The sequence below is a fragment of the Akebia trifoliata genome, chromosome 13 (assembly GCF_017979445.1).
Source record: "Akebia trifoliata isolate Shusen 1 chromosome 13, ASM1797944v1, whole genome shotgun sequence".
Classification (NCBI taxonomy): domain Eukaryota; kingdom Viridiplantae; phylum Streptophyta; class Magnoliopsida; order Ranunculales; family Lardizabalaceae; genus Akebia; species Akebia trifoliata.
Window position 1 is genome coordinate 13,117,344 of NC_141387.1, and position 23,325 is coordinate 13,140,668.

At 35.2% G+C, this 23,325-nt stretch overlaps 1 protein-coding gene across 1 annotated transcript; it reads left to right on the top strand.

Moving 5' to 3' along the window:
* Nucleotides 1–491: 491 nt before the first annotated feature.
* LOC147387915 (cytochrome P450 CYP72A616-like) lies at nucleotides 492–5,113 on the top strand. The gene is made up of 5 exons (XM_086421820.1): nucleotides 492–825; nucleotides 3,216–3,436; nucleotides 3,658–3,908; nucleotides 4,110–4,497; nucleotides 4,587–5,113. The coding sequence occupies exons 1-5, from the start codon at nucleotides 561–563 to the stop codon at nucleotides 5,010–5,012; spliced, it is 1,551 nt and encodes a 516-aa protein (XP_086277946.1). The 5' UTR covers nucleotides 492–560; the 3' UTR covers nucleotides 5,013–5,113.
* The last annotated feature ends 18,212 nt before the right edge of the window (nucleotides 5,114–23,325 follow it).

The following is a 23,325-nucleotide window of genomic DNA, read 5'->3' on the forward strand; positions in this document are numbered from 1 at the left end:
ATGACACGTGTTAGTGGTAAATGGGTATGTTATAAATACAAGTTGGTGTGTTAATAACAGCTCAGTAATTAAATCATTATTATTTTAAAAAATTAAAACATATTTTTTAAGAATTGTTTAACAGACTATTATCGTTAAACTGATAAGTATTTAAATAATCCTTAATTTTTATTTTTCTTCCCTCATTTCACTATCTCTAATTGGTCAAAGATCTTTAGAGTTTTCTTCGGGGCACTAATATAAAGTCAAAATTATACGAAAAGAATTTTAAATTCTAAATTAAAGTAATCGATTTTAATATATTAACTTAAATATTTAAATTTCCAAAATATCTAAAAACTACATTTGTCACCCATACCTACCACTAAAGTCATTTCCTACTTATGGCATTTTCGTGGTTTATTGGAATCAAAGAAGCATTTTCTAGACCAAACTCTTATAAATAGAAGAGTCCTCTCTCAGTCTGTCATGAAAAGTAACATCTTTTCTTTCTCTCTATCATCTCATCTTATTGAGAGACTGTATTTGTATTGGAGTTTCTAAAATCAAGGAAAGAAGAAATGGGTGGTGTGTTGGTATCTGTGGTGATGTCACTTGTGGTGGTGGTGATATCATGGGCCTGGTATTCTTTATGGTGGAAGCCCAAGAAGTTAGAGAAGTATCTGATGAAGCAAGGAGTGAGAGGCCCACCGTACAAGTTTTTATTTGGAAATCTAAAGGAAGTCATCCAGATGATGAAGGAAGCTCAATCCAAGCCCATGCCTCTTTCTCATGATATCATGCCACATGTTGTCCCATACATTGATTATAACATCAAGAACTATGGTATATTTTTCTTATTCTTTTTTTTTTTATCTTTTTTATTTATTTATTTATTTTTAAAGTTTTATGAAGAAAAAATAGTTTTTTTTAATTAATTAATTTTTTTTTGTGGTACAAAAATGACTAAAAAAAGAACACCCATATGCCTATGTAGGACACCCATGTATGTATGGGCGACACAACATACCTGACTTTTAAATCATGATAGGAAATTAAGACCACATACAAGGGGTTGTGTTCTTAGGGTTTCTAGATTCGGATTTTTATCGATAATCTGATTTTTTTTTATTTTATATTAAATTGAAAAAGAAATGACCCATTTTTTAAGATATTGGAATTTATTTTCTTTATGTTTTACGGCCTTAAAAGTCACTTTTATTAGTGCAGTAATAATCTGACTTACTCACATGGCACTCATCGACATCCCCGACAAGATCTATATGCCTCGGATACATCTTCCTTTTTTTTTTTTTTTCTTGTAAGGGAAAGTGTAGTGTGTATCCCGAGGCATACAGATCCACGGTTGAGTATACCACTTGAGTAAGTCAGATTATCACCATTCATTTCCATATGTTAGCTGTTAGATCTTGGAATATATTCCTTAACTTTATTATACATTTAAGTGAATTTTTTTTTTTTTACTGTTAGCTGTATATGATATTTTACATCAGTATCTGAATCAAGATTTTGATTTTAGATTCCTAAAACAATTTCTAAAAATAGTGTTAGTTAAATTAGATTCTAAATTCTACAAATTAGTCTTTGTCAATCCAAAATCACAATCTAACCATCCGTACTCATAGATTGTGTGGTATTCAAGGGCTGTAATCATTTCAAATTTAAGATGAAGAGAGGGAGAGAGAGAGAGAGAGAGAGAGAGAGTTGACCCAAGTCTCCGAAGTCCAAAATTCAATCATGGGCGATCCAAGTCTCAGAAAAATTAGTTTTTGTCCATCCAAAATCAGAATCTAACCATATGTGCTCATAGATTGTGTGGGTATTCAAGGGCTGTAATCATTTCAAATTGAAGATAATGGGGGCGATCCAAGTCTCAGAAATTTGTGTGAACCGAGTTGACTCACCTGTGTTCCAAGTCAACCCATTAAGTTTTGTACCACGAGTTAAACTACTAGAATTATCAACTTGGAAGGATTTAACAGCAAACCAATGTTTTATTTACTATTATAATTTTTAATTTACTTGAAAATAATCATACCTTTGAACATATAATATATTTTTATGTTTATATTTTAGATTTGTGAAGCAAATTATATCGAACCGAAATATTTCTTCATTGGTCCGACTAATGGATGCCAAATGTTGTTAGCTAGATTTAAGACTTTCTGAAAAAATATTTCCTACCCTTACTTTTATTTGAATAAGTGGTTTTAAGCAGTTAATTTAACAGCTTAACATCCTCATTAGTTAACATCAAATATATATATATATATATATATATATATATATATATATAGGGGGCAGTTCAAGGGCCATATGAGAAAACATATGAAAAAAACTTTCGTTTTTCAAAATAAGGGTTAGAGGTTTTGGATTGAGCTGATTTTTTTACAAGGATGGTCACTATGATGAAAAGATCATCCTCACAAAAAAATCAGCTCAATCAGAAACTTCTAAATCCATCAAAAGTGATTTACAAATTAGTGATAAAATTGGTAAAAAATCGACGGTCCACATTCTAAATCACTTTTAATAGGGTTAAAAGTTTCAGATTGGGCTGATTTGTTTTTTGGATGATCTTCCCATAATAGAGATCATCCTCACAAAAAATCAGCTCAATCCAAAATTTCTAACCCATATTTTAAAATTTTAAAAAAAGCGAAAGTTTTTACATATGTTTTCTCATATGGCCCTTGAGCCTGACCCATATATATATATATATATATATATATATATATCAAAGGTACCCAATCAACCAACTTATCCAAAATTGGAATCAATAATCTTTGATTCTAAACATGATATACTACCCTCAAACAATTTTTGTGGATATTCATCAAACAAACAGCTAAAGATGGAAGGATATTGCAATAGATTCCTATATGACAAGGAATCTTTAGCTTGGAAACATATATTATTCTTTACATCCATCTGTCGATCTTGTCTTGTACACAAATTTCAAAGTAGTCCTTGTATGCAAGTGTAGGTGAGTTATAATTAGTCAAAAATATTTATGGATCTGTAGCTTTCTCGAGGGATATTTATAAAAGTTTACATTGCGAAACATCTATTATTTTGGTTAAAATACTCAATATGCTTATTTTACTAACTTATGTTGTTCAACAGAACTTACTGAAGTTATTCTCAATAAAATGTTTTTACTTAAGTTACTTAAACATAAATAAAATTTGTTACTAATTTGGATATAAATGTAGGTAAGTTGTCTCTCAGTTGGTTTGGAACAATTCCAAGGGTGAACATTGTGGACCCCGATTTGGCCAAGGAGGTTTTGTCTAACAAGTTGGAACACTTTGGAAAACCCCATGTGAACCCATTAGTAAAGTTGTTTACAGTTGGGCTTGCACACTATGAGGGAAAAAAATGGGCCAAACATAGAAGAATTATAACTCCTGCTTTCCATCTAGAGAAATTGAAGGTTGTTCCCCCTCCCCCAACTCCATTTATTCATAATTTTTCATTTTCTTTTTTCCTCATAAATCCAATATTTTTTAAGGTTAAAACTTAAGTTATTTTCTTCTCATTGATTTTGAAAAAAATCTAGTAATTAATCAGATCATGCCAAAAAAAAAAAAATCCACATTAAATTTTGAAGCAATGTTGATATTGATTGGGTTTTTCTCTTTGTGTTGGTTACAGCGCATGCAACCCGCTTTTTATAGTTGTTGTAGGGAGATGATCCAGCATTGGGAGAAGAAGGTAGCATCATCTCCAGAGGGGTCGTGTGAATTGGATATGTGGCCAGAACTCCAGAACCTAACCGGAGATATCATATCTCGAACCGCATTTGGTAGTAGCTTTGAGGAAGGGAGACATATATTCCAACTTCAAAATGAACTAGCCGAGCTTGTTATGCAAGTTGCTCAAACCCTCTACCTCCCGGGTTTCAGGTACAAACACACTTCTGTTCCCGTTAGATGATTGGATTGTCAAACATGATCTCCATGTGACCTGTCATAGTATATATAGATATACACATAACATTCTTTCTCATGTAGACATTGTATACCCTTCAAATCATGCTTTAAAATGCTACATTGGCTCTGGTTCGTGTTGACTTATTGATCTTCATCCATGTTACTCTCATGCAGGTATCTACCCACAAAAAGGAACGCTAGGATGAAGCACATCAATAAAGAAGTGCAAGGTCTGATGCGACAAATCATCGAGAAGAGAGAGGAAGCCATAAGACAAGGAATGGCTACTAAAGATGATTTATTGGGATTACTAATGGAATCCAATCTTAGAGAGATCAAAGAACATGGTGACTCCAAGAAAGCTGGAATGAGTATTGAAGAGGTGATAGATGAATGCAAGCTATTCTACTTCGCCGGGCAAGAGACCACATCAGTTTTGCTTGTGTGGACTATGGTTGTGTTAAGTATGCATCCAGAATGGCAAGAACGCGCAAGGGAAGAAGTCCTTGAAGTATTTGGGAAAACTGAACCAGACTTTGATGGGTTAAACCGCCTTAAAATTGTGAGTATTTTCTTCCATTACCTTTTCACTTGTGTTTGGGCATGTAGGGAGTCAGTCCTCTAAAGAATTTCTCAAAATTTTCATTGCAGGTAACCATGATTTTAAATGAGGTTCTTAGACTATACTCACCATTGGTAATGCTCAATCGACGTACTTCCGAGAGTACAACGTTAGGTGGGGTTTCTCTTCCACCAGGAATACAACTCGGATTAATGACACTTCCAATTCATCATGATCCTGAAGCTTGGGGTGAAGATGTAAAAGAATTCAAACCTGAGAGATTCTCAGAAGGAGTTTCAAAGGCTGCTAAAAATCAAGCTTCATTCTTCCCATTTGGTGGGGGGCCACGATTATGTGTCGGACAGACCTTTGCCATGATAGAAGCAAAGATGGGTCTTGCTTTGATTCTACAAAATTTCTCGTTCAAGCTTTCACCCTCCTATGCCCATGCTCCTTGGGGTTATGTTATACTTAAACCCCAACATGGAGCTCAGATCATCTTACAAAAAGTCTGATTTCTTCTTCAGAATCAGAACTACTTATCATGGTTTTCATGCTCAAGAAATTCGACTAAGTTATCTTTATGTATTAAACACTGGATGCTTGTCCAACAATAAAACATATAATATACTCTTTGTATCTTTTCTTAATCACAATGTTATTTTTTCATTGAGCATTATAGCAGCTTAATTTATTGTTCCTTTCCCTATTTAAAGATTTTATTTCAAAAAAAAAGAAATCAAAATATAATTTGAGTAAAGAGAAAAAAGTAAAAGGAAAAATGAAAAAAAAAAAAGAAAAAAAGAAAAAAAGGACAGTGAATAGTTCAAGATCATATCCAAATCCATTCTTATATGATAAGTTAGGGTTTGGAACGAGGATACATGGATCCAACACGGACCAAATCTAATAATGGGTTCATTACATGAAAAAATGGGTAAATACAACAAATTTACCCCTTTTTTGATTAAAAGGTTCGCATATTTACCCCCTTTTTTGATTAAAAGGTTGGCATCGAATTCACCCCTTTTTTCACAAAGGAGATTTTATTAGAAGAAATATATAAAATCGAAGTTGGATCCAATTCGGATCATCATAATCATATTAAAACCACCAAGGGGTGGTTGAATGCTAGTAACTTGGGGCCAAGGAATCTGCTCTTTCTATGGTTTCAAGTTCAAATCCCACTACCCATAAAAAAATCTTGGTGGCCACGCACCGCTCCACGTAGTGGGGTATAACCTGAGTGCGGGGCGTAGGGACTAGTCTGGTGCGTGCAAACTGGTCCGAATACCCTTCGTTATCAAAAAAAAAAAAAAATTAATAATCATTATTAAAAACTTGTCCCAAAAATTTGTTGCTGGCTTAATGAATCTTATTCCTACTCAATTCTCTCTAAAGCCTATCTTATGCTATTGAAAGCATCTCTATAGACTTTCAATGCTGAAATTAATGTTTTTAGAGTCTTCAACTTGTTACTAGTAATTGGGGTTCTAATTAGTCTCAATTGACTTTCTTTTAATTTATCGCCTATTGGGGTGACCACATTCTCTCAAATGCTTCTTAATCACCCAACATCAAGCACTGAGGAAACTAATCAATTAAAGGGATGATATCAACTATAAAACTCCTAAAGTTCTTGTTTTAAATTATGAAAATAGCTGAACCAATTGTATCATTTTGATGCACAAAACAAAGGATTTGGGACATTTTAGCATCAATACTACCCTTTGATGGATTTACCCACATTCGGATCTAGTTGTAAGGTATCACTGATGATAAAAGTCTTTCACTTATTATGCAAATGTCTTGTATTCTGTTGTGCTACGTGGAGCTATGAGGAGATTTAAATATTTTAGCAACTCCTAATTTTACAAATAGAGATCTCTATAGTTATAAAACATGTGATAAAATAGTGATTGTTCTTGTTCTGTTCCATGAACGTAGGCACATTGTTTAATAGTATAAATTGTTGTGTTTTGTGTGATTTTGTCTCTTTGCTATTTCATTTTTTTAAAAAATTGGTATTGTAGACAATCCAATTTGTACGGGCCCACCTCAATATAGACCTCAAAAGTGCATTTAAAGCCAAAAATCGACAAAGGGTCTAAGGGTACAAATACTCAAAAATCCCACCTTTCGATCTAATAAAATGACCCAAGGCCTTTATTTGGCCCATGGGCTGACAACAACTCATTTTTCATTACAACCACTTTAAACTCAAAGCCTTTTTCAAACCCTATCGTAGATTAATTTCTAACCTAATCCAAATACTAATCCTTAGCCAATTCCAATCACTTACTCATTTCCTAACCTAGACCATAACCAACTTCTAAGCCCCATACCCTACCCGTGTCTATTATCCTACCTTAAGTTCAAATCCAATACTACCCTAAAACTCAATCAATACTTATTTGAACATGGTCAAGGTCCACAAAGCATCAAAAGCCCATTCTTACAAGAGCTGGATACATGTCATCACCACAATTTGCCTCTCAAATCCATTCCAACTAACCTCGTCATCACCCTCAAAAGCTACAATACCCATACCTCACTCCACATCTCATGTCATAATTTAATCTCATAATTTTCTTCAAAATCCTATCATAAGCAATCTCCATACTACACCACATTCCTTCGATCTAAAATCAGAATTTTAGCAAATTCAAATACAAGAATTTGATAAATACAAGACAACCTTCATAGTCCCTTTCGGACATTACGAATAGAATGTAATACCTTTTGAATTAAAAAAATGCTCTAAGTGAATTTTAGAATATGATGAATGATATCTTCTCAGAATATTCAAAATTTATCTTAGTTTACATATACGATATTCTTATATTATCTCAAAATTTAGATTCTCACTGGAAACATCTTTATATATTTAGAAAAGCAATCCTAAAAATAGACTTGTTTTTCCTAAAGAAAAATTAAATTATTTTAAACAAAAATACAATTTCTAGGATTTTATAAAAAAACAAAAACTATATACTTGGAAATCGTGTTAAACAATTTGTTGACAAATTTCCTGATGAAATAACTGATAAGAAACAATTACAAAGATTTTTAGGATGTTACAATTACGTTCTCAATTTTATAAAAAATCTAAAGATGAACGAAAACTCCTTTTCGATTTTCTTAAAAAAAAAAAAAATATAAATATATATATATATGAATGTAGAATCATAGTTTAGCCGTTCAAAAAATTAAACAAGCTGTTAAAGTCCTACCTTGTTTACATATTCAAAATCCAGAATTACGAAAACTAATTCCAACTGATGCCTCTAAAATAGGATATAGAGGAATCTTAATCCAAAAACCAAAAACAAATGAAGAACAAATTGTTATATATACCATAGGAATTTGGAATCTCTATCAACAAAATTATTTAACAATCAAAAAAGAGATTTTAGCAATTGTTTTACCAATTTTAAAATTTCAAAGTGATATTTTAAATAAAAAATTCTTATAAAAAATTAATTGTAAATCTGCAAAAAAAATTTTAGAACAAGATGTCAAAAATCTTGTGTGCAAGTGTAGGTGAGTCATAATTACTCAAAAATATTTATGGATCTGTAGCTTTCTTGAGGGATATTTATAAAAGTTTACATTTTAAATCTACATTGCCAAACAACTATTATTTTGGTTTAAAATACTCTTAGTTCAATGCTTATTTTACAAACTTACGTTGTTCAACATAACTTACTAAAGTTATTCTCGATAAAGTGCTTTTACATAAAATACTGAAACATTAGTAAAATTTGTTGCTAATTTGGATATAAATGCAGGTAAGTTGTATCTCAGTTGGTTTGGAACAATTCCTAGGGTGAACATTGTGGACCCCAATTTGGCCAAGGAGGTTTTGTCTAACAAGTTGGAACACTTTGGGAAGACCCATGTGAACCCACTAGTGAAGTTGTTTACAGTTGGGCTTGCACACTATGAGGGAAAAAATGGGCCAAACATAAAAGAATTATCACTCCTGCTTTCCACCTAGAGAAATTAAAGGTTGTTCCCTCTCCCCCTCCCCAACTCCATTTATTCATAATTTTTCATTTTCTTTTTCTCCCCATTAATCCGACATTTTTAAGGTTAAAACTTAAGTTATTTTCTTCTCATTGATTTAGAAAAAAAAATCTAGTAATTAATCAAATCATGCCGAAAAAAATACCAACATTAAACTTTGAAGCAATGTTGATATTGATTGGGTTTTTCTCTTTGTGTTGGTTACAGCGTATGCGACCCGGCTTTTATAGTTGTTGTAGGGAGATGATCCATTAAAGCGCATGCACTCGCCTTTCAAAAGCATCATCTCTAGAGGGGTCGTGTGAATTGGATATGTAGCTGGAACTCCAGAACCTAACCGGAGATATCATATCTCAAACCGCATTTGGTTGTAGCTATGAGGAAGGGAGACATATATTCCAACTCCAAAATGAATCGGCCGAGCTTGTTATGCAATTTACTCAAACCCTCCACCTCCTGAGTTTCAGGTACAAACACACTTCTGTTCCCATTAGATGATTGTATTGTCCAACATGATCTCCATGTGACCTGTTATAGTAAGAATATATATATATATATATGGGAGCGGTTCAGCAGCCCTAAAGTTTTCCAAGTTTGGTGCCAAACATTTTTCAAAATATGGGTTAGAAGCTTTGGAATGAGCTGATGTTTTGTGAGGATGATCTCTATGATGAGAAGATCATCCTCACTAAAAATCAGCCTATTCCAAAACTTCTAACCCCATCAAAAGTGATTTACAAAAATTGGACGGTCCACGATTCTTCAACTTGTAAACTAGGGTTAGAAGTTTCAAAATGAGCTGATTTATTGTGAGGATGATCTTTTCACCGTAGAGATCATCATCACAAAAAATCAGCCTATTCCAAAACTTCTAACCCCATCAAAAGTGATTTACAAAAAATGTTTGGCACCAAACTTGGCAAACTTTAGGGCTGCCGAACCGCTCCCTATATATATATAACATTATTTCTCATTTAGACAATGTATACCCTTCAAATCATGCTTTAAAATGCTACATTGGCTCTGGTTTGTGTTGACTTCCTGACTTTCACCGAAATTACTCTCATGCAGGTATCTTCCCAAAAAAAGGAACGTAAGATGAAGCACATCAAAGAGAAGTGCAAGGTCTGATGCGACAAATCATCAAGAAGCTACAATACCCATACCTCACCCCACAATCTCATGTCATCACCACAATCTACCTCTCAAATCCATTCCAACCAACTTAATCATCACCCTCATAAGCTACAATACCCATACCTCAACCCACATCTCATGTCATAACCTAACCTCATGATTTTCTTCAAAACCTTACCACAAGCAACCTTCAAACTACACCACACCCTTTTTCCTTAATCAACTCACTTAATCCACCAAAAAGCTACACATGCTTACAACCTTGCAATTTATGGTTTTCTCTACCCTCTTAAAACCAGCTACTTAAAATTGTCATACCTTAGTCATTCCCTCAATCAACCACCTCACTTAATTCACACTCAACCTAGGCATGGGTTGTAAGACCCAACCCATATGAATCCAACCAATGGGCATGGGTAAAAAAGATCCATTTATCTTTTTTCCACTATCTTCAAATTCCAACTCACTTCTCTCCAATGTCTCATATTATTTTTCCCCATTCCCAATTTTGGGACCCTTTTGACCCTAAAGGTATCTCAAACCTCTATAAAAATCCACCATCTTTCTATAAAAAATCTCATGCTTGAACCTTCTCTTTCAAAGTTCAAAAATTTCACAATTTTTCTCTCTTTCTTACACACACAATCTCTCTAAAATCCCTTAAACTCCCAATCTCAAATCCCTATACTATTCTCTCAACTCTCAACCCAAAATCTACTAATCTACATTTCTCTACACTAAAAGAAGGATCAAGATTCAAAATCCATCATTTTAAGAAAAAGAAGAGAAGAAAGACAGAAACAAGGTAGGGTTAAGGAAAAAACTGTGGTGTAATTGTTTTCCTTCCCCTTTTCGATCTCCTTCTTCTATTTCTCCCCCTCATTCTTAATTTTTTTTATAAATTCCTTAAGAAGTAATGAACACCCTCACCTATACTCAGTAGATTGGTCTTTGACTAGGTCGAAAGGATATGGGTTAAGCCTTTAAAAAGATATTTGTCTCTTGCACACACTTTTCACCCACCACTTCAAATTGTTTTAGGTTAATGGTATTTGGACCCTTTTTTCCAAAACTTGGACTCATGACAACAAAAACTTACACTTTTCAAAACCTGGTGATTTCAAGGCAAGAATAGAATTCCTTTCTCAATAAGGAAATCCTCATGATCTAGGCCAAGATTGAAATCCCTCACACCCGAGGATATAAAATAAAGTTTTTTTTTTTTTTTTTTTCTATTTTTGTTATTTTTTTTTCTTTTTAAAATGGGCATATTCTCAAGGTTATCGCCCAAGGTGGAGATAGCAAAATGCTTAATTCCTTCCTCACAATCTAGATGGACCCCTTACCTAGATCTTAGGTAGATTGACTACTTGGTTGTCATGGTGAAAATGGATAAACTAATAGGTTAATTAAAGGTAATTGATTCAAGAATGTGTATGGTTCACTGAATTAGATTGGAATTTTTTTTTACATCATCAGATTTGTAGATACCTTCTACTATGCAACTTGCTCTGATAGTCATATTTATTGCTTGCATGTTTATTTTTCCCTCTATGCTTATTAGTATATCTATCTATGGACACTAGGTTGATTACACCCTTTGTTAAATATTGACAAAGAGGGAAAAATAGTTTTCACCCATGTATACTATCCTGTTTCATGTCTACATGCAAACCATTAAGGGGGAGCGAAGTAGTAGTTAAAATTTAGGCTTTTATTTAAATACTTTTGTAAGAGTCTATCAGGTATAAGCTTGTTTATTATTTTGGGAATATTTTTCAGTTTGATTTGTCTAGATTAGGTTTTGTCTTGTAATTAATAAAGGGAAAGATTGTTAGTTTCATATTTTGTCAATCTCGAGACTTAGTTGTGTGTCAGACCAATTTGCATTTGAAGACGAGTGAAGACTCTAGTAAAGTCGTTCACCTCAAGCACCTCAACAAAACATTCCACATGTGTGTGCAAGTAGCCTAAAATGTAGTGAGACCACCTAGACCGTTACCCAACACCCAAGTAATATGTAGGTCTTCTTAGAATATTGAAAACATTGAGTTCCACAATCCGTTATTCAGTGGACTCTCTAGGCACCAAAAATTGTTTTCCAGGGGTGCCAAAAGTGCTCCTTGGATGCCTCTCAACATCAACTAGACTCCCTAGACATCTTGGTGATAGTTTGGGGGATTCATATTGGTAATATCTACAATATCCTCGAATCGTTTGATGATTAGACCTTTTGGGAGTAAAATATGCCCAAAATAGGCAATTTTGGTGTTCCGGGTGCCACTGGCAACAAGCAGACCAATTAATGTCATTTCCACTTTGCGTTCCGGGCACCACTAGAAAGTAGCATTGTGCCGTCGATAGAGAGTTCACTTTGAACTCTAACTTGAAAACTATAGTCGTTGGAGTTCCCGATGCCACCCAAAAATGTTTGGGTGCCACGTAGAAATGTCTTGGTGCTACTGCGAGATGACTATTAGCTCACAAATACCTTTATAACTCAGCCCCTTGGCCCATTTGTGGGTTGATCAAATCCTTGAGAACTTGCTCCCAAACTTCCCTCATTTCTTGGAGCCCTCTCATGTCATTGGAAACCATGGATTGAGTGGAGACCATCCTCAACCCCATGTCCCTCTAGTTTGATCCACATTCATTTCACCCTTATTCACCCTTCCACACACATTGGCACATCATTTTGAGCAAGAAACTGAAGTTGATGAAGCTACGTACAAGGAACAATAGTTTACGGATGAAGTGAACAACAAGGACTCGAAGATCTCAAGCATCAAGTAGGAAAATCCTTGTGTTGAATCAAGTCTTTGTAAGTTTTGTGTTTTCATTTTTACAAAACCTTCTAGAAGATCTTTCTTGGTTTTGCCTTGTGAAAAACTAAGCACTTGCTAGAGTCGAGGACTCTCATCAAGTGTCAATGTTCTAAGTTACTCCTAAGGACAAAACTTAGAGTTAGAGTAAGGTGTTATCTCTTTCGAACAAGAAGGTAATGAAATTTAGCCTAGAGAAAAATTTCATGTACGGTTTGAGGTGAATTGAAAACCTCATTGATTAGTGAACACTAAAACCTTTGTGAAGGTGACCTTGGGAGTGGATGTAGGCACATTGCTGGACCACTAAAATTTTTATATCTCTTGTTTCATTTACATTTCAGTCATATTTACACTTGAATGGTTTGCATGCCATGAATGTATGTGTGCCATGAATGACATGAGTTGAATACATAAATTTTAAGTGTAATTTGGTTTATTTTCTAACTAGAGACCTAGTATAAAATCGAGAGAATAAACTAACTGATCGCATAGTTAAATTAACACACCTAGGTGAATTTAAATAATTGGGAAGAATTTTTAAATTATCCTATTCATCCTACTCTAGGGCTAGACAAGGTACAAAGTACACAATTTCATGATTTTCAATCAATTTATTCAAATTATATAAAATTTAGATTTTCGATTTTCAATCGGTTTATTCAATTCGTATAAAATTCAGATTTTTTTGATTTTCAATTTTTTTCACAATCACGTAAAATTTTGAATAACTATTGCTTTTGTTAAATCTTATAAAATTTCTAATTTGGGATTATCAATAATTTTTCATTAAACCTTTAGTTTCTTGATTCCCAATTATGGTATATTATGATGTTGCCATGTGAGTATAGTTTTAAAGAATGTTACTTATTAAGTTTCCATAGTTGTGACCCTATACTTATAAACGTTTATGAATTATTATTATATCGACACCTTTTGAAGAATAAACTTACACTTTAGTAAATATTATTGCCCAATATAGATATACATGAATTCTATTAATTTTATAACCGTAAAAGTAGCATAAATTAGTAAAATTTATGAAATATCAAATTGTATTAATTTTGATTATTAGGGTGACAATAAAGAACAATAATATTTATAATGGTAGACTGAATTAGGTAAGTCGGATTAGCCCAAAAGACAATTTCATTTAACTAATTGGAGTCTGGGTAAGGCAATAAATTTACATGAATTTTTACAGACGTTGGATTGGATACCCAAAGGTAATCAAACTCACTAAATAAATTATGTAAATTAAATTATCCTTGCAAGATATTTATTATTACCCTTACAAATGAGTGAACATTCAATATATCTAGTTTTAACCCAAAGGATAAATTTTAGGTGATATTGATAAATTTATTAAATAAAACTCAAAGAACTTATTAGAGCATTATCTTTATCTAATTTAAGTTTTCAATTCGTTGCACTCTTATGCTTCTACCATTCCGATCCTTACTAGATCTAATTTTTTGAAATTGTATGAACACGTCCAATTCAAGATCTTGACCTAACACTTATTTATAAGAAGCTTACAGATCTCATTGAGGATAGTACGACATCAAGACATTCCTATCCCAGAATGATAGTGCATTACAGTATCTAAGGGTTGCGTAAGAAAAATTCAAATCTGTTGATAACTCATTCGCAGGTACTCTGATGGATAAGTTGATAGACTACAAAATACGATGAGGCCTAAGGAATTCAAGATCATATCCTAACATGACTAACAAGACTATAACTTTAGTTTGAGTTTAGTCTCCTTTTGTTGACTGTAGGATAGTCTTAGATCGTTGTAGAGATCGATGGTCTCGATCGGGTGAGTTAGGTGCCTAGTGTCATTCGAAACTTATAATTTGATCCATTTCTCAATGTCTTTCTCGTAGACCGATCAAAATTTTATTCAGAGTCATTTTATGATTTCTAGACCTAAACTAGGTATCAAAGTCCCAAAAACATTAGGATTTACATTTGCTTGAGGATCAACTGAGGCACTTTTAGAATCGCTTTTCACCAGATAATCGTATAACTTTAGATTGTTGGGGAATCCTTTTTAATAGGCAATGATTGTCGTTAGTATCATCACAATTATCAATCTAAAGAAACTTTGTTTTGAATCGGTGAGTGTATCCTCTTTTGGTTTATCCAATTTTTTCTTGAGGTAAAATAGAGAGTCTACCCCCTTTTATTGTTGTCTACTTCTTAGGAGTTGTGTTATGAAGCTCATGTAAAGACTAGAGAAATTTCTTATCAACCTTAGAGCAAGTCTATGGAACAATGTCAAGGCTGCTCTATATAAGCTCGACATAGGAAAGCATCCTTCCATTTTTTTGAGTTCTATTACCTGCTTTTAGTGGTAGAGATGTTCCATCGGATCAACAGATTCTTACAAATGGAGGTTCCTCAAATCTTGGATTGCAAATTGAGCAAGTTGCTCAGTTGACTTTCCCTTTTCAAGTGTCACCAGAATGTTGGGTTCTTTCTTTTGTTTCTTCAATGTAGAGTCTATTTCATTTCGATTGATGAACTCACCATCATTTTGCCTTAGTTCCAACTATTCTACTTCTTGGTGTTTTACATTTTTTACTCTACCTCTCTATCTTACTCTACTTATAGAATTGGAACGTTGATGTTCTCTAGAGGTTGATTATTCTTTTATCTTTATTGTATACCATGATTCGGAGTATTGATTGCATCTCAAAGGTGATTTTCCCCTGGACCATTATGTTAAGTTTGTAGAGTTGCATTCTCTTGATGCAAAAATGCAACAGTTTCTTATTGCTCTTATATTTGAATTTGAACTCTTTGGAGTTTGTTCATCTGCATAAAGGTGTATCTTAATAGAACAAGAATTAATATAAAATTAAAATTACAAAACTAGTTTAGAATGGCAAGTAAAGTCGTTCCATTGAGGATTGGGAGAATGATTTTTCAATTTTAGAAAACCAAAGGAAAAGGTTATGATTTTGAAGAAAAGTTAAATTTTATAGAAAATAACAAAACTAATTAAAATTAAGAAATACTTGCAATTTGAGAAAATATAGGGAGAATAAATCTATCAAAATAATGAAATTTAATCATAATATTCAAGTTCTTGACAAATAACTCAAATCAGAATCCAACTAAGGATCTTTACTCCTTAAATTATAATTTGAGCCAAACATTTCTAATGTCTGGAAAGTATGTTTTAATCTTTAATCAGGGTGTCGTAAATAATTTAAGAAATGAGGGTGTAATAAGTAAAAAGCAGTCGAACTACAGCTTTGTTTTTTATTAAGTTCAGACGAGATTTAAGATTAAATATACGACGCGACTGCGATGAAAGATATTTTATGGTGAACGAATCGCAAACTATACGTTTGTTGCTCTGTACTCAGTTTGTAATTTCACGTGCCATACAACTAAGGTGGAATAACTAAATATCTAAATTTAACCAATAAAATAGGAACGGTTGTAACGGCGTTTGAATTTGACGGTTGTTTTGGAAAATTTCTGGTATAGGATTTAATTATAATCCTCATTGAATTATGACATGTGTTAGTGGTAGATGGGTATGTTATAAGTAAAAATTGGTGTGTTAATAGCTGTTCCGTAATTAAATCATTATTATTTTAAAAAATTAAAACATATTTTTTAAGAATTGTTTAACAGACTGTTATAGTTAAAATGATAAGTATTTAAATAACCCTTAATTTTTATTTTTTTCTTCCCTCATTTCACTATCTAATTGGTCAAAGATCTTTTAGAGTTTTCTACAGGGCTCTGATATAAAGTCAAAATAATACTAAAATATATGTTTTGAAAAGAATTTTAAATTCTAAATTAAAATAATCGATTTTAATATATTGACCTAAATATTTAAATATCCAAAATGTCTAAAAACTGCATTTATCGCGCGTACCCACAACTAAAGTCATTTCCTACTTATGGCATTTTCGTACTTTATTGGAATCAAAGAAACATCTTCTCTCTCTCTCTCTCTCTCTCTCTCTCTCTCACTCTGTCATGAAAAGTAACATCTTTTCTCTCTCTCTCTCTCTCTCTCTCTCTCTCTCTCATCTCATCGAGAGACTGAGAGACTGTATTTGTATTGGAGTTTCTAAAATCAAGGAAAGAAGAAATGGGAGAGATGGGTGGTGTGTTGGTATTTGTGTGTTATGTGTCTTGCTAATTTCAGCAAATTTGGAAGTAAAGATGGTTACTTCGAGGGTAACCTGCCTCCTTAGACAGAATTTAATCTGGAGAAAAAAATCACTTGCCGTTTTCATTCATAATAGCAGATTAAATACACCCTTCAATCCCTCACTTGCTATTAACAACTACCCACAATGTACCCCACTAACTACAGCAATCCACTAACCACATAACTTCCACCACAACCCATTAACTATACATAACTGACTACACATTACAGCAACCATTAACTACACATAACTGACTACACATTACAGCAACAAAGCAACCCACTACTACATAACTTCTACTCCACAACCCACTAACTACCTAATTGACTAATTTCTCTACAGCAGACTTTACAGCAACCCACTAATTATAACTTCCCAACTGAATAGAATCACCACAACTGTTAGGCACGTAACATGCCTGTCCCCTTGGAAAAAACCTTGTCCTCAAGGTTTATGTCAGGAAATTGTTCACACAACTTGTAGTACGACTCCCATGTGGCATCCTCCTCTTCTAATCCTTGCCACTTGATCAAGACTTCAGTAGCAGCTTGACGCCCCCTTTTTACCATACGCCTATCCAAAATTTTGTCTGGCTTAGGCTGAAAGATTCCATCATCATTTACAATGGTTAGAGCTGGCTGTACCTGGACATTGCTTCCCAAATTTTTCTTCAAACATGAGACATGGAATATGGGATGAATCTTTGCTCCTTCGGGAAGCTTCAATTGATAGGCGACCAGTCCTATTTTTCGAATAATTTGGAAGGGCCCAAAGTACCTTGGCGATAATTTAAGAACCTTTCGGAGAGCCAGGGACTGTTGGCGATAGGGTTGAAGCCGTAAGAAAACCCAATCACCTACTTCAAAGGAGCGCTCTGTTCGATGCCTATCCGCCAATTGTTTCATCCTCTGTTGAGCATCTTGAAGATTCTCCTTGAGGATTTGTATAAGATGATCCCTGTTTTTCAGAACTTGCTCCACAACTTGCACCTTAGTGGTACTTGATATAAGATTGTAAATGGGGTGGTGGCACCCCATATACTGCCTCAAAGGGTGTCAGACCTATGGCTGAATGTGTATTGGTGTTATACCAATACTCAGCTAAGGAAACCCATCGATACCATTCCTTGGGTCGTGTACTACAGAAGCTTCTTAAGTAGTTCTCAAGACACTTGTTAACAATCTCAGTCTGGCCATCGGTTTGAGGATGGTAAGCTGAACTCATTTTCAGCTCGGTACCTTGCAACTTGAAGAATTCCTGCCAAAATGCACTCGTAAAAGCCGGATCCCGATCGCTAACAATTGATGCAGGTATGCCGTGTAACTTAAATATGTGGTCGAGGAAGAGTTTAGCCACCATTGCCGCAGTATAGGGATGCGAGAGAGGAATAAAATGAGCATATTTCGATAGTCGGTCAACTACCACCATGATGACGTTCATGTTATGAGATGAAGGTAAGCCCTCAATGAAGTCCATTGAGATATCCGTCCAGATACGAGAAGGGATAGGTAAGGGCTGAAGTAAACCAGCCGGTGCCACATTTTCAGCCTTGTGACGTTGGCAAATGTCGCATTCTCGTACATGCTTTCTCACATCACCCTTCAAGCCAAGCCATTAAAAATTAGCTTTCACCCTTTGTAAGGTCTTGTGAAATCCCGAATGTCCCCCAATGGGACTGTTATGTAGCTTGTGCAGGATTTTTTCTTTAAAAGGTGAATGAGGACTTAGATAAAGTCTACCTTTGTAAAATAGAAGTCCGTTATGTTCCGTAAAATGAGTGGGATCCAACGATCCTCGCTTTAGTTGTTGCAACTTGTCTTGAATATCAGAATCTTCATTATATTCAGATTGTAGTTCATCCAACCAAGTGGCAATAGGGCTGGAAACAGCCTTAATCTCGCCATCTTCATTCCTACGGGATAGAGCATCAGCAACCTTGTTGAGATGACCACTTCGGTACTCCACCACGAAGTCATACCCAATGAGCTTAGATACCCATTGTTGCTGTGAAGGTGTCCCTACTCGCTGTTCCAAGAGGTACTTGAGGCTTTGATGATCTGTTTTGACTATAAACCTTCTTCCGAACAAGTAAGGTCTCCATTTTCTGACTGCCATCACCAAAGCCAGCAGTTCCCTTTCGTAGGTTGATAAAAATGAGGATTTCCCCTTCAATGCTTGGCTGTAGAATGCGATAGGCCTTCCTTCTTGCATGAGCACAGCACCAACACCCGAACTTGATGCGTCACACTCGATGATGAAGGTCTTACTGAAATTTGGAAGTGCCAAAACAGGTGGGCCTGTCACAGCTTCTTTGAGCTTTGCAAAAGCCTCTTGAGATTCCGGAGTCCAATGAAAAGAGTTCTTCTTTAGCATGTCAGTGAGAGGTTTGGCAATTTTTCCATAATCTCTCACAAACTTTCTGTAATATCCTGTTAGACCCAAAAATCCCCTTAAAGACTTTAGAGACGAGGGTAACGGCCACTCCACCATAGTAGATATTTTACTAGGGTCCGCCGCTACTCCAAACTTCGAAATTATGTGACCCAAGTAGTCGATTTCTTCACAGCCAAACCTGCACTTAGATTCTTTGGCAAACAGGTGGTGAGAACGTAACAACCCCAACACTACGCTGAGGTGCGTTAAATGCTCATCCCATGAGTGACTATAAATTAGAATATCATCAAAAAATACTAAGACAAACCTCCGTAAGTATGGTCCAAATATGTCATTCATGAGACTTTGAAAGGTGGACGGTGCGTTTGTGAGGCCGAAGGGCATTACAAGGAACTCATAGTGTCCCTCATGAGTTCTGAATGCTGTTTTTGGTATGTCATCTGGATGTACCCTGATTTGATGATAGCCTGAACGCAGATCCAATTTAGAGAACACCTCCGCTCCATGTAATTCATCTAGCAACTCGTCAATGACAGGAATAGGAAACTTGTCTTTGATTATTGATTGATTTAGTGCACGGTAATCCACGCATAAACGCCACGTACCATCGTTCTTCCTTACTAACAACACGGGCGAGGAAAATGGACTGTGGCTGGGGCGTATTATGCCTGAATGTAACATCTCGCGAACCATTTTTTCAATTTCCCCCTTTTGATAATGGGGATATCGATAGGGTCTGACGCTTATGGGCTTAGTTCCTTCTTCAAGCAAAATTCTATGGTCCTGCGGACGCTGAGGTGGTAACCCAGTTGGCTCACTGAAAACATCCTTGAACTTATCAAGAATGGCTTGGATACGTGTGTTGGGACGAGCATTCGGGCTACTCTGCGTCATGCAACAAATTTGAAGAAGCAAGCTATACTTCTCCTCCTTGTTAATTTTCTGCAAGTTACCTTCATCTAAGAACTCCATATTTTTAGCAGATTCACCCTTTAACTTACATTTCTTCCCACCATAGTTAAATTCCATGGTTAGAAGTGAGAAATCCCAAGTTATTGGGCCAAGTGTTTGAAGCCATTGTGCTCCCAATACCGCTTCACAACCACCCAAGCTTAACAAATAGAACTCAACCTCTATTGAGACACCTTGCAAAGTTAATCCCCACACCCATACATCTGCCCTCACAAGGAATTTTATCGCTATTAGCAACCGCCACCTCAAATTTGTCACCCTTTTTTATGTTTAGTCCCGCTTTGTGGGCTGCCATTGTATCTAAAAAATTGTGAGTGCTACTGAATCGATTAGAACTACTACCTCCCTTTTTCCAACTCTTCCCCTAACTTCATCGTTTGTGGAGCATATGAACCGGCAATGGCATGCAAGGAAATCCCGGGCTGGCTGTTGGAATCCTCACCTTCTTCGTTGTCTCCCATTTCCGCACCTTCCTCCATCCTATCTTCATTTACTTCGTCCGGCCAACTTCCTTCGAGAAGGAAAAGTTTTTGAACCTTGCATTTATGGCCAGGAGCGAATTTTTCATCGCAATTGTAGCATAATCCACGATCTCTGCGCTCCTTCATCTCCACCGGTGTGAGTCGTTTGAGAGGAATTGTGGAAGATTTGTTAGTAGCTCCCGAAGAAGCAACTGTGTTAATGCTGTTTGGGGGTTTGATTTGTCGTCGCCGAGCTAGCACTTTTTCCTCTTGCATTCTAGCGAGCCCAACAGCCTCAGAGAGGGATGTGGGCCTAAGCATTTGAACACTTAGTCTTACATCCTCTCGTAACCCTCCAATGAAGCAACTAACCATGAAGGATTCTTTCAAACCCTCCGTCTTGTTAGCCAATTCTTCAAATTGTGTTTGATATTGCTCCACCGAAGACGTTTGTCGCAGTTTGGACAGCATAGCCGTTGGATCTTCATATGGTGAAGGTCCAAACCTAATTTGCAAAGCAGAGGCAAAGGATTCCCAAGTCGAAATCGCCCCTGACCGCTCCATCCAACGAAACCATTGGAGTGCCTTACCTTCCATGTGAAAGGAGGCTATAAGCAGTCTTTGAGTGGAAGGAGTCTGCTGATGGACAAAGAATTGCTCTGCCCTATAAAGCCAACCATCCGAATCCACCCCAGTAAACCTTGGAAATTCCAAGCGTACTGTCCGAGTCTGAATTCCCTTGTCAACCTCAAATTGATGAGGTTCATCTAGTCTGTTAACGGTTCTGCTCGAGCTCTCCCCTATCTCTTTGCCTTGTTCTTTCGAGAAATGCTCAAATTTTGTGTCCATACTCGAAACCTTCATCATTAGTTCATTAAGCATCTTCCCGTGGATCTCTGTGGTTTCCTTCAAGAGACCCATCATCTCATCGAGTTTGGCATTTCGCGTTCCCTCCGCCATTCCAGAATCAACCGCTCTGATACCAATGTTATGTGTCTTGCTAATTTCAGCAAATTTGGAAGTAAAGATGGTTACTTCGAGGGTAACCTGCCTCCTTAGACAGAATTTAATCTGGAGAAAAAAATCACTTGCCGTTTTCATTCATAATAGCAGATTAAATACACCCTTCAATCCCTCACTTGCTATTAACAACTACCCACAATGTACCCCACTAACTACAGCAATCCACTAACCACATAACTTCCACCACAACCCATTAACTATACATAACTGACTACACATTACAGCAACCATTAACTACACATAACTGACTACACATTACAGCAACAAAGCAACCCACTACTACATAACTTCTACTCCACAACCCACTAACTACCTAATTGACTAATTTCTCTACAGCAGACTCTACAGCAACCCACTAATTATAACTTCCCAACTGAATAGAATCACCACAACTGTTAGGCACGTAACATTGTGGTGTATCATGGGTCTGGTATTCTTTATGGTGGAAGCCCAAGAAGTTGGAGAAGTATCTGATGAAACAAGGAGTGAGAGGTCCACCGTACAAGTTTTTATTTGGAAATCTAAAGGAAGTCATCAAGATGATGAAGGAAGCTCAATCCAAGCCCATGCCCCTTTCTGATGATATCATGCCACATGTTGTCCCATACATTGATCATAACATCAAGAACTATGGTATATTTTTCTTATTCTTTTTTTCATAACATACCTGACTTTAAAATCATGATAGGAAATTAAGACCACACATACAAGGGGTTTTCTTCTTAAGGTTTCTAGATTTGGATTTTTATCGATAATCTGATTTTTTAATTTTATTTGAAAAAGAAATGACCCATTTTTTAAGATCTTGGGATTTATGTTCTTTATGTTTTATGGCCTTAAAAGTTACTTCTATTAAAGTTAACTGTAAGATATTTCCTTAGTGCGGTGATAATCTTACTTACTCACATTGCTTACTCATCGACATCCCTGACAAGATCTCTGTGCCTCGGATACATCTTTTTAGGGGAAGTGTAATGTGTATCCCGAGGCATGCAGATCCACGGTTGACAGATGTCGATTGAGTATATCACGTGGGTAAGTCAGATTATGACTATTCATTTCCATATGTTAGCTGTAAGATGTTGGAATATATTCCTTAACTTTATAATGCATTAAAGTGATTTTAGATTTTTGCATCAGTATCTGAATCGAGGTTTTGATTTTAGATTCTTAAAACAATTTCTAAAAATATTGTTTTAGTTAAATTAGATTCTAATTTTTATATCTCTTGTTTCATTTACATTTCAGTCATATTGTTTTAGTTAAATTAGATTATTATTATTATTTTTTAATTTAAGAAAGTTTATTTATTTATAAAATAATCCTAAAAAATATATGATCTTCGGATTTTGATGATACCAAAAGAATTTTTTGTTAGAATAGATTTTGTTTCACACTAAAATAGGGTCGACTAATGGATGCCAAATATTGTTAGCTAGATTTAAGATTTTCTGAAAAATATTTCCTACCCTTACTTTTATTTGAATAAGTGGTTTTAACAAGTTAATTTAACAGCTTAACATTCTCATTAGTTAACATGAAATATCTATGTATCAATGGTACCCAATCAACCAACTTATCCAAAATTGGAATCAATAATTTTTTATTCTAAACATGATATACTACCCTCAAACAATATTTGTGGATATCCATCAAACAAACAGCTATGATGGAAGGATATTGCAATAGATTCGTAAATGACAAGGAATCTTTAGCTAGGAAACATATATTATTCTTTACATCCATCTGTCGATCTTGTCTTGAACACAAATTTCAAAGTAGTCCATGTATGCAAGTGTAGGT

Bases quoted from the DNA above. Each gene is read 5' to 3' on its own strand.
- LOC147387915 (XM_086421820.1), top strand. From the start codon at position 561: ATGGGTGGTGTGTTGGTATCTGTGGTGATGTCACTTGTGGTGGTGGTG. The intron at 826-3,215 runs GTATATTTTTCT...ATATAAATGTAG, and splicing joins TTATAACATCAAGAACTATG to GTAAGTTGTCTCTCAGTTGG. The intron at 3,909-4,109 runs GTACAAACACAC...ACTCTCATGCAG, and splicing joins CTCTACCTCCCGGGTTTCAG to GTATCTACCCACAAAAAGGA.